Source organism: Ctenopharyngodon idella, chromosome 10 (genome assembly GCF_019924925.1).
Source record: "Ctenopharyngodon idella isolate HZGC_01 chromosome 10, HZGC01, whole genome shotgun sequence".
NCBI lineage: Eukaryota > Metazoa > Chordata > Actinopteri > Cypriniformes > Xenocyprididae > Ctenopharyngodon > Ctenopharyngodon idella.
Window position 1 is genome coordinate 19,644,185 of NC_067229.1, and position 12,761 is coordinate 19,656,945.

The window sequence follows — 12,761 nt, forward strand, 5'->3', positions numbered from 1 at the left end:
TGCACATTTGTGGAAATTAGGTAGAAGTTTACATAGGATGCCTAAGCAATTTTATTTCACCAGAACTCCATGTGGCAATATATAGATGTAATATTCCTTGCATGAAATAGAAATTGATTGTTTTTTATGCTTTGTTGTTTTTTAATGCTGTTTTGATTTGGTTTTTATACATTATTCTGTTTTTTATGCATTGTTCTGTTTTTTTTTTGTTTTTTTTTGCTTTTTATACATCATTCTGCTTATTGTGTTGTTTTATTTTACTTTGTGAGTTGTTTTTTATGTTCTGTTTTGGTTATTTATGCTTTATTCTGTTCTATTTTTATGCTTTGTTCTGTTTTGTTTTATGCTTTGTTCTGTTTTGTTTTGTTTTTCATGCATTGTTCTGTTTTGTTTTTTAATGACAAGATTATTTTGAAATGTTTAAGTGTCTGATAACTAATATACACTGATTCATTATGCTTTTATATAAACTTTTTGACAATACTAATAAACTACAGCAATAAAAACATAATATGCACAACAACAAAACTTATACGAATAATAAGAATAACAACAACAACATTATTAATAGAAGAAAAATAAAAAAAATAGTACAAAGTCAACTATTTAGGAAATATATGTGACTGATAAATTCAAAGACCATGCCCAGGAATACTGTTACATTGAGCTTGATCTTGAATGATATTGTTTTGCTTTTTCAATGACACCGTTATGTTTTTCATTTTATTTTTATAATGCTGGATGTTGTAACACTGTTAATATAGCCAAGATGATGCCCCGTTTCCATAGTTACGCAACACATTCTTTTGATGAATGACAGCTTGTTTGATAAATTACTCACAGCTCACAATCTGACATTCAATTCTCAGCCATTTCAATAATGCATTTGATTGGCTCTTTACAATCATATTCGGAAACAAAATTGCCTGTAAATTAATCAAAACTTTATATATAAAAGAAAGGACTCTAGAGAATGATTTTTTTCAAGGAAAAGTTCACGCAAAAAAAAGGAAAAATTGTGCTATCATTTAAAGTACTCCCAATAAAAAAAAATAAAAAAAATCATACAATAAAAGAAGCTGTCAAGCTCCAAAAGGATTTAAAAAGCACCATAAAAGTAGCGCATATGAATCATACTCCAAGTCTTCCGAAGCTATACGATCGGATTGTATGAAAAACAGACAAAATTTAAGTCATTATTCATAGGAAATCTTTCCCTCTGCCATAACACTCAAATCCCATAGTGTATAATTCATGGCTACATTTCAATGGCCTTCAGTGGGGAAAGTTCTACTGAACCAGCCAAAGTATGCTCAGAATCAGAACAAGAGGAAATGATAACAGACCTTTCTTTTCTGAGTGAACTGCAATGGAAAGCAAAAAACAAAAAACAGAACTAGATAAGCATAAAAATTCAGCAGTGAGAGGCAGAGAAAAAGTGAGGATCTCTTTACTACAGAGACCAATCACTCTCAGTGATTGAAATCCCTTTTCTTCAAGCACAAGGGCACACACAGGAAGACAAAGGTGGATGTCAAACAGAATTCTGCTGAGCGAAGCACTTTACGGAGAGCATGAATTATATACACTTCACGACCATTGAGCGCTGCACAGTTTTTATGTTTAACTCTTTTCTCCTCACTGTTGAGAGAGTGAAACATTAAAACAGCTGCTGGCAGGACAGAGTCCATGTATTACCCAGCAGTGACTCACTGTTGAAAGCAAAGACACGTCGACAAAAGCGTTTATTAGTTCAGAGACGTAGAGTGGGTCGGTCAAGATGAGCTGGCACTGCAGTCAAAGTGGACTTTTTCAGCTGAATCCACATGGAATTCTTCCACTTCCAAATAAAAGAAAAAATAAGAAATTGTATTTTGCACAAAGATAATGAAGGCTATTTATACATATCAGAGATACATATAATGATTTTATACATTATTATATAGATTTTTTTTAATGTGCAATCATTTAATTTGCAAATTAAATAATGTACAACTAACGGTACAAAATAAAATTGTATATTACAATTAAAATAATATTACATTTCTTTTCAGTGAGAATTTGTCTAGGGAATCTTAAATGTCCTGAAAATAATACTTCAAAATGCTTGAAAATAATTCATTCTTATATTTTGCATTAAAGAAATATATTTGATATACACTATATTGCCAAAAGTTTTGGGACACCTGCCTTTACGTGCACATGAACTTTAATGACATCCCATCCTAATCTTTAGGGTTTAAAATGGAGTTGGCCCACCCTTTGCAGCTATAACAGCTTCAACTTTTCTGGGAAGGCTTTCAACAAGGTTTAGGAGTGTGTTTATGGGAATTTTTGACCATTCTTCTAGAAGCGCATTTGTGAGGTCAGGCAGTGATGTTGGCGAGAAGGCCTGGCTCACAGTCTCCGCTCTAATTCAATGATTTGGAGGGGTGTCCCAATACATTTGGCAATATAGTGTATATATATTTTTGATTTTAACACATCTGTGGAAATTAGTGAAAACTTTATTATTATTAACTTTATTATTAAAAGTTTACCTGGGATGCCTAAAATGAATTTTCTCCAGAACTTCATATACTGTAATACTAAATATGTGTATTATTCCTTGCATCAAATAAAATTGATTGATATTTAGATTTGTTGTTTTGTTTCATTGTTTCATTTTGTTGTTTCGTTTCATCGTTACATTTTTTGTTTCGTTGTTTTGTTTCATGTGGTTGTGAAACACGTCAAAAATTATTTTGTTTCATGTTGTTTCATTGTTTCATTTCATTTCATTTACTTTTAAACAAATTATTTTGACGTGTTTACATGTCTGATAACTAATATACATTATGCTTTTATATCTGCTTTTTGACAATACCAATAAACTACAGAAATAAAAATGTGATATGCATTATAAAAAATGAATAATAATAATAATAATAATAATAATAATAATAATAATATTTCTTGTTCGATTGTGAGGTGAAATATGAACGACACAATTTTCGATTGTTTTCGTGACATGCGCCCAATTAGGTGAGATTTGTGCTGTATCATAAAGTAATTTCTCCTAAACCTCATACAGTATATACGCTGTCAAATTCAGATGCTATTGATGTGTGACGGCTCACAAACCCATTAGAATGACACAAAGGCAAAACAGTTAAGACAAGCATCATCAGATGTCAATAACACAACCTGGACCTCAGGCCCTGTGTGTTATCTCTGTCCCCCATGTAACTTCCACTTACTCTCAACACTTTAGTGTGACTAAAGCACCGTATTCTGCTCTCTTGGACCTGTACCTTGCCAAGCTGTTGATGAACGCTCAGATTGTACATCATCACAACCCCATCCAGAATCTCCAGCAGGGACTTTTCTGTGATTGGCTGGTCAGGCTCTTCTAACGGTCGCCCCAGCAACAGCCCATCGTTACCATGGCTTCCCTCGACTAGAGATGGCAGAGGGGAGATGGGGGTGAGAGCGAATTGGAGGGGGGGGGGGGGGGGGGGGGGTTAAAAAAAAGTCATATTCCCCTTGAGGTAGATGATATTTTTCCCCTTTTTGAGAGACTAATTTCTAAGCTAATTAGTTTCCATCTGACTTTCTGTGAAGCTGTGGATTGAGATTGTCATGCATTGCAAAAAATATAGATTTTTTTTAAAATCAGTATTTATATTTTTTTTAAATCAGTATTTAAGTCATGTTGTCCAGCAAAAATATCAAAACATCTTTTAAACAACAAAAATTTTCATAAGATTTATTACTTGAGATATTTATCTAAATTATCTGAATATACTGAATTACAATTTCCCAACTGGCAAACTTTCTTTATGTAAGCATAAACCTAATGAAAATGTATTAGATTTATGATAAACAAGAAAAAAACTACCGTCAGAGGGGTAGGAAATTAACTTAATTACATATATTTTCTTTAAAAACAAATCTTAATAAACATTGTTTATTTGTTTTCATAGAATACATCTTTAAGTTAGTTTTTCCCCTTGTTTAAAAACCTTTCCTTTTTTAGATTTAAGCTTGAAACAAGAAAAAAAATATTTGGCAATAAGATAAGAAAAATAAATCTATTTAAGGAAATATATTCTCTGAAAAGTCTTAATATCTCAATTTTACTTCAAGTAAATTAATATTTCATTTTAGAATAAATAATTTCACTGGGATTAAGAAAAAAAATAGTAAAAAGCCATTTAAATTACATTTAATATAGTACAATAAAAATGTAATGTTCAAAATAATAAAATATGTATTTATTATAAAATTATATATAAAAAAATATACATAATGATATAAAATATATATTATATATATGTGTGTATGTTATAATTATATTTATTAAATATAAACATATATATAATAATAATAAAACAATTTAAGAGTATAAAAAGTTTGCAGATGGACTCACTGTCTTCCTCGGTTCTCTGCTCTACGGCGAGGGTGCGAACTTTGACCTTCTCGGGTGGGGCGAGAGGTCGTCGAGGGGTCATGAGGCTGACGGCGGCAGTGCTGAGGAAGCGGTTGGCTCTGCCCAGCGTCGGCGAACTCAACCAACTGGGTCGGGCCAAAGCGCCACCCATGGCAACAGCACCAGATGGTCTCTGTAGCTCCCACACACACGCACACACAATATCATTCCTCTGCAACATTCAGGGCAATGTCACGAAAAGTAGATCAACTCGACAAAACATCATGAATCAACGAAATGCTCTACACTGGATGTCCCCAAGGTGATTCAGTTGAAGTAAAAAAAAAAAAAAAACAAGGTTTCCGTGAGGCACTTACAATGGAAGTAAATGGGGCCAATTTTTGTAGGATTTTAGTCAGAAATTTGAAGCTTACAATTTTATAAAAGCACTTAATGTGAGTTCTTCTGTTAAAAGTTTGAGCTGAAAAGTTGCTCTACACATTGTTACACCGTGTCCTAACCAGATGTAATGCGATAAGTTTCCAGCGACAAGCAATTTGTCTGTCCACACCAGACGCAACAAAATCAATCAAAAATCACAGCCAATCAGAAAAGCGTGAGGGCGGAGTCTCTCTGCAAGCACACTGCACTCGCAACAAAATGGATAAGTACATAATCAAATTCATACATATTACACCATTTTTAAAAATATTTACTGAGGGACTAAAACAATCTTTGGCATAGAATACACTTGTTTGTTCGCACTGAGTTCACAGTATGAACATTTATTTTCAAGATCTGAGGAGAATAATCTATTATCACTTTCAGTATGGCTGTAAAGGTCCTGCAAAATCATTAAATTCTTTTAACATTAAATCAACCGGAGATTATTATTGTCATACTCTGTGTGTTGCTGTTCCAGCCACGTGGTCGCAGAAATAGAAAACGTTTCTAAAATAGAATTGTAATGTATCGCCGTCGCGGTTGGTCAGGACAAAAAAAATCTGATCACCATGCAAAAGATGTGGTCATTTTGCATCAGGTTAGGACACGGTGTAATGCAGTCATTTTAGAGTTTAGACGTTATGTTGCTTCTGTCATGGAAACAAAGTAAAACTGTATGTAACTTTACATAAAAAAGGTTAGTAAGCAATTTTTTTTTTTTTTTTTTTACATTAAAATCATGTTAACCCACATACTGTCTATGTCTTGTGGCTTTGCTATTGAAACAGATAGTATTTTAATGTTTACAGATTGGCAACATTCAATTCCACTTTAAGTGCCTCACTATAACTCAGATTTATGCTTGCTTTAAATTGTCAAAATTATCCATTTTTGGTAATCAAACATAATGCCACAAATGCTTTGGTTGAGCTCAAACCCAGAATACTTCAAAATGCTTTCATAGTTGTCTTTCTCACAATTACATAACAAAATTACATGTCAAAATATGTTCTTAAAATAAATTCTTGGTAGACAATAAAGCACCTGGGCAGCTCCGGTTTCCTCATCTTCATCCAAGTCGTCCATAGAGGTGGCCTGGATCTCTGCCGGGTCTATGATGATGTTGGCCTTTGCAGCTAGGTCATCTAAAATACAACAAAACTGTCAAACAATCAAGTTTAATATGCATAAACAGCTTAGTAAGTCAAGAAGTTGGATTTGTTTGTAAAATACACCAAAAAGAGGCTTTTGGGAATGTGTGTAACTCAGATTTCAACGCTCGATAACTCATCTCAGAGGACGACAAGCTCACAACTTTTTATGAAGACTCCAGTCTATTATTTATTAATACACATTTGTCTTCTTCAGGACAGCTGAGTAATAAAAAAAAAAATCTTTGCTTCAAGACGTCAGAGGGCTTATAACAACTGCTTTAGGAGAGATATGGGCTCCACTTCACTCCAAAGGTCTACATTTTCAAGGTTATTCAAGGCCGGCTGTCCAATAGAAGCGTAATTGTGAGAAAAATGGGGCGGTAAAAGCAGTTTGGGAGTAATTCACAAGAGAGAGAAAAAAAACAGAAAGAAGAAGAGAACGAGAGAGAAAAGGGTACATCATAGCTTTGAGAGTTAAGTGAGTTAAGGAGTGAAGTATGTGGACATTGATGCATTTTTTTATCATTGTTAGTTACAAGGTAACCGCTTTGCCCTCCTTGTTAGTCCATGTAGGGTTTGTGTGATTGGGTAGTTTTAAAAAATTTTAGGGAGGAGGGAAAAAAAAAAAAAAAGAATTAAAAAGATAAAGGCAATGTTTTTTTTCCAAATTTTTAAATAAATTCAACAATAAAAACAACTTTTGAATGTTCACCCTTTCAACCAGATTTTACAAAAAAAAAAAAGAATTAAATAAAATGTAATTTATTATTATGACATATTAAATCTAATTTATATATATATATATATATATATATATATAAATATAAAATAAACAAAACATTTTATTATATATTGCATAATTTAAATCTAATTTAAGTTTAATAAGGAATTATAAATAATTACATTTAAATTAATTTATAATAATTGATAATTTATTGAATTTTCTCCACCTTGAGCAGATTTTAATAGAAAATAAAATTAATAAATAAAAATGATATTTATTTTATATTATATAGAATTACATAAAATTTGAATATAAATAATTAATTTAAAATCATGTTATATTATAATGATATTGTAATTTTATAAATCAATCAATTCAATGTTTGCCCAACTGAGCACATTTTACTCATATATTTTTTTTTTTACAATATAAAATATATATATAGAGAGAGAGAGAGAGAGAGAATACATAATTAAAAAGTAATTTTAATATAAAGAAATTATAATTAATTAATTTAAAATAATTTAAAATATATTCATGATTTATTAATTCGACATCTTTATACACATACACATATAATCTCCTTAGTGAAGAATCAACTGAGCCACAGCAAATAAGGTGGACATGATTATGCAATCAAGACCACTAAACAATCTCATAAAAAGTAAATCTAATAATTTATTGTACGACATCTCAAACGGAATCATAAATTAAGACCAAGTAGATGATGAAGTTTGACAGGGTGGATAACCCCAGAGATGTGGTTTCATTAATTTGGTGTCAGGCTGATATAGCACCGTCATTACACCTGTGGGAATGACCTCTGGCCATCTGTCAATTGATGTTGATAAATCTCAGACTCCATAAACATCAAAAGTGTCACGTCTATAAATCTAACGGATATTGCACCCCAAAACCTAGGAACAGAAAGTACACTTGCCAGTCACAGAAGATGTAAATTTGAGTCACTCGAGCAGTTAGTCACGATTTTCCGTAAGCAACCTGGCAAACATGCCAAAAATCACCCGGTGAGAGAAATAAACTGGCTTGGGTCTGAGTACGGCTGCCACTTGCTTGCTATGGGGAAAAGTATCGGCATTTCCCACCTAACGACTGTGATGGAGCCATTAGAAGAAGTCAGTATGGAGAGACATTCCATAAGAAAGAGCACCTCGGCTTTGCCTCAAATTGATGTTGGTTAGAGAAGGTTGAGGTTAAAAGTTGAAAGAGCTTTAGTGTAGTTCAATAAAAATGTGCTGGAGAAATGTCAAATTGGCTAATGGGATTTTTTTATTATTATTATGATCATCATTACTGACGGAGATTACTTTTATACTTGACCTAAATCAATACTATGCAATCAATAAGCACAATCATTATACAGCTCAGTGATGATATTGATGAAAATTATATAGATGTAAAGATACAGGTGTTCTGGGTTGTTGCTACTTTAGGTAGTTGCTTACTAGCCTGAGTAAAAACAGCCCGCATACAAGCCACTATAATATTCTGGTTTATATTAAGTCCATATGATTTTTGCCCATCTTATCATCCAAAAAAGTAATCACACACCTCGCCAAACTCTACAAACGGCAATAAAGCACTGTACTGATGACGTATTGTTGTCAGATTCTGTCAACCCGTATGTTCACATCACCCTGGTTCCCTCGACAAAACAGCAACAGGCTTTTGGATTATTACAGAAAATAAATTCTGTGATCAACAAAAGTTTGATTCTTAAACTTTTTGTTCATCATAATAATTTTCAGGAATGAACACAACCTTTTTGTATTTTGAAACCTAAATCCAATCGCAGAAGTAAAAAGCTGAATTTATAGACTATAACGACTATAAGACTATAGCGTCACCATTACTAAGTTTCCGAAAACCCTTTAAATATTTATTTAACATCTAATTGGGAAAGTTGCGAGTGTAAATGCAATAAGTCTGAAAAAGTGGACTAGTAAGTAGATGAGTTTATTTGTTCAGCGTGATGACGTTTAGTCCCATTTAGCCACTTGTTAGCAACCATCTTTTTCAAGATGCGTAAGAGCTTTAAAAAAAAAAACTCGACTGAGGTTTTACTGATGCATTTTTGGTAAAACATAAAAAAATATTTCAGGAATTTAACAAAAAAAAAAAAAAAAAAAAAAACATTCGATCTACTTTGGAACAATGTAACCAGAAGTTCAAAATTCGTTTCTTGGTTTTAGGACTCACTCCTGCAGCACTTTATGGTCAGAACAAATAATAAGCCAGAAATAATGAAGCATTATCAAATAATTGAAACATATACTGTGCTGAAAAAGATGAGGAGCAGATGGTGGATTTGGCTGCATAATATTGAGCGCAAACAAACACTGCAAGGTTTGATGGCCAAAATCAACAATTAAAACTAATCATGTAATATATGTCAAGGAGGAAAAGCCCTCATCAGCTGCTAAATCTAAATCAACATTGTCAGTATACAGTGCAGATGGCAAGGTCCAAATTTTGTACACAAATTCTTCAGACAATCAAAACCAACAGCTGCTGATTTGAAACTGTCACTGTAAAAAACACATACACAACAAGTGTGTACCATTATTCATTTGTCCTTTCTGAAGTTTTGTTTTACTCTCAGATGGCTTTGATTGTTTCCTCAAGAGTTCAATCAGGCGCCAGAGGGAGAAGGAGATGTTTCTGCAGAATCAGCGGGGAAACGACGCAGGGAACAGGAACAATGTAATTATCAGCTTTTAATCAAACGAGGGCAATGAATGGGAAATGCCAAGGGAAGATGTGTGTTTAAGGAGACAAAAGAAATGGAGAGACTGAGTGAGAATAAATGAAATTCAAACTTTGGTACAGCAGAGTTGTGACACATGACAAGGCATGCCTCGCCTCTCTTCACCAATGGAAACACACATAAACAAACACAATTGTCAAAGACGCCTTCTATTTTAATCACAATGGGTGAATACTAGGCTGATTCATAATTTGCGTACCATCCGTTCTCTATAGTACATCAGATTTCATGTGTCCCAAATCATAACACGCTATTAAAAAAAAAAAAAAAAAAAAAATAGCAGCCATAGTCAGATAGCGCATTTGTTTTACTATTCTGGCAATTTTGCCACTTGTATTCATAAGTATAGTATGGGGGACCTGGATCAGGAAATAATGTAAATCTGAATTTACAAAGTGAAAAGTCTGAATTTTTGAATGCAGTTAAGAGGCAATTCATTATCTACATACTGTCATACGTATTGTTGAGGAAAAACTAACAAAAATTTGCAATATTACTAAGTTAAAGTGATGTGTGAAACTTTTTGGATGTTAAAATACTTTCTTCTGAATGAACTATAATTCTTCCAATTGGTAATGCCAGTGGTGCATAAATGACTAATTTTACCTTGACTACATTTTTCAAGAAAGTAATAGTGCTGTTTTGGGAACGTTTTCCAAAAATAGTGGTGTAGCATGAAAAATCACTGTTGTTTTCTGTCACACTGTATTGCAAATACAGCTTTACATCAATGCGAATTGTGACCATAAATCAAACAAAGTTGTTTGGATGGTTTGTTTAAGTTTACCATTATTGGATGGACGGATGGAAAGATGGACGGATGGATGGATGGATGGACGGACGGACAGATTGACAGACGGATGGATGGAATGTAAATTGTTCCTTTTAATTTAATTTTCACACCTAAATTAAGATCCTCATTGTTTTTGGGCCACATGCAAATTTGTACTTTACCACAGAAAATGCAGCCAATCCAGGCAAACTCCTGACAAACACCTTAGACAAATAAAATCATCTAATGCAAACCACAAAAAACACATATTATTATATAAAAGGAACAACTCTCAACCACTTCCTTTATCCACCGTCCTTCTCTCTCACTCTTTCTTAGCGTGTTCCCTGCTGTTCGTCAATATTCTTGCAGCATGTGCCACTGCCTTGAGGGAAATCAATATCCATCTGCATCCCAGTCTTTCTAAGCGCTGCCAGCATCCATCTTATCCCATAATTTCAGAAATTTTAATGATCCCACAAATCAAAATAACGACCACCAACGTTTTTGAGGTTAATAACGAAGTCGGAAACAAAAAAAAGGAAAACGTGTACAATGTATTCGGTCTCAATTTAAAACTAATTTGGGAGGTTGATCGATCTGAACCATTCTATGAACAGATCAATAGCGAAATTTCAAAAGTTACCAAACAAAACAAACATAATAGGCACATCAATATGACATTGCACGTCTCATTTTACATCTAGGAAGAAAAACTGCAGAAAACAAACATTACGTCTGTGAGCATTAAAGTGAGTTTTTGAAAACAAACTAAATGAACAAGGTAAATAAAAGTAACACTGTCATAGCAAAACCTGATACAGGAATGCTTTATTTATTGTCTTCAGAGATTTGAAACTAGTGCTGTCAGTATGAGTAACACTCAAAACAAATTGACCTTGTGCTCCCTCTGGTGGTATGTCTAATGCAGATGCACACTGGCTAATTCTGTGACTAAACTCTGAATTACACTATACTTGTGGTTTTTAACCAACCTTTGAGCGTTTTCTTTAAATGTGATAGAAGTCCTCCCAGACGCTGAAGGTCGAAGTAATCCACCTTCCCATTGTAGAACAGCTGAGGAGGCACGTAGGCGTCTGACGGAAACACAAATGGATCAATGAAATGCCATTCAATTTAATTTTAGTACTTATTTTTTTATTTTAGTGCTTCGACTTAAAATTATTTCAGTTAGTTGCCAAGGCAAAACTTTGGATTTTCGTTTAGTTTAAGCTTTCATCTAATATTTATATTTTATTTTATTTCAGCTTTATTTCAATTAAATACATTTTAACAGTTTTACTTTATGATAATGACTTGCTAAAACCATTCAAAAATACATTAAAAAGCAATGAACACATAAAATGAATTTGAATACACGTCTTCTGTGATGAGTTTCTGAATTAGAATTTATTTTGATACTTTTTGGGCCATAAAGTCAGAAATATATTGGTGATACAACTCTGTGCTGATATCATAATGAAGAAAGTTAAAAGAACGAAATGTGTGTGTTGTCTACCTTCACTGTTGATGGATCCCGGGCTTTTTCTCTTCCCTTCATCCCAGTAGCTCCTAATGGCCGTGATGAGCCGGTGTAAGAAACACACCATGTATTCAGGAGGACACAACACTGTGGGGTTCTGAACACACAAACACAGACATAACGTCACATAACATCAAGCATGAGCCAAACATCAAACCCTGATTTACTGGGAAATAACTGAAACAATCCAATCAATAACAATCATGTTACAGAAAATGGCAATATACACTTTCTACCGTGAAGTATAAGTGATGATCATCAAATTCAAAGACAAAAAGAACAATCTGAACACAATAAATTCCTCAACCGTTCACAATTTTTACGTTCTTTATGCCAGAACAACAACCAGTCATCAATACAATATTAAGTAACATATTCCTTGAATTTCCTCAAAGAATATCTAGATACTATTTGGATATAGAACGCATGTAAATGTAAGGTCAACATGTCCTATGTTCTGCATCCTACCCCTCTATTACTGGCATTCTCTTGAAGGAACTTGCGGAACTTGTTCAGGAAAATGTATCGAGATGCTTCGCCCTGTGAAAAGAGAGATCAGTTTGACTCAGGAAAACATGGCACAGAAATTGGTACAGAAACAACTTATTTGTCATCAAATCTTGAAGAAAAAAAAAACATGAAGAATCTTGAAGAAAACACCATGCAGCATCATATATCTTTGAGGAGAACTGCATATTCTGCTGATTTTCTGTAAAATTTCTCTGATTCTATTGCTGTTTTCAGTACAATCATTCGTGGAGGCCGCCACAAGACATTTTGAGTTCTTATCCTCACACACAACAAGACGTGTGGAAAACATGCATCAACATACCGTCCCCTTGTCTTTGTTGTTCAGCATTAACCTCAGGATCTGAACCTGCAGCTCCTCCACAACTAAACACACAGACACACAGGCTCAGTGTTA

The 12,761-nt window shown here is 33.5% G+C and overlaps 1 protein-coding gene across 4 annotated transcripts in view; it reads right to left on the minus strand.

The window, feature by feature from the left end:
• LOC127520432 (E3 ubiquitin-protein ligase RNF123) overlaps window positions 1-12,761 on the minus strand; it is a 169,401-nt gene that overhangs the window by 139,777 nt on the left and 16,863 nt on the right. For all 4 annotated transcript variants that reach the window (XM_051908496.1, XM_051908495.1, XM_051908497.1 and 1 more), the window contains exons 18-24: window positions 12,669-12,730; window positions 12,305-12,376; window positions 11,813-11,933; window positions 11,289-11,390; window positions 5,900-6,000; window positions 4,412-4,604; window positions 3,294-3,439 (exon numbers count right to left, since the gene is read on the minus strand). In XM_051908496.1, coding sequence (XP_051764456.1) covers window positions 3,294-3,439; window positions 4,412-4,604; window positions 5,900-6,000; window positions 11,289-11,390; window positions 11,813-11,933; window positions 12,305-12,376; window positions 12,669-12,730 — 797 coding nt within the window. The remainder of the gene's footprint in view (window positions 1-3,293; window positions 3,440-4,411; window positions 4,605-5,899; window positions 6,001-11,288; window positions 11,391-11,812; window positions 11,934-12,304; window positions 12,377-12,668; window positions 12,731-12,761) is intronic.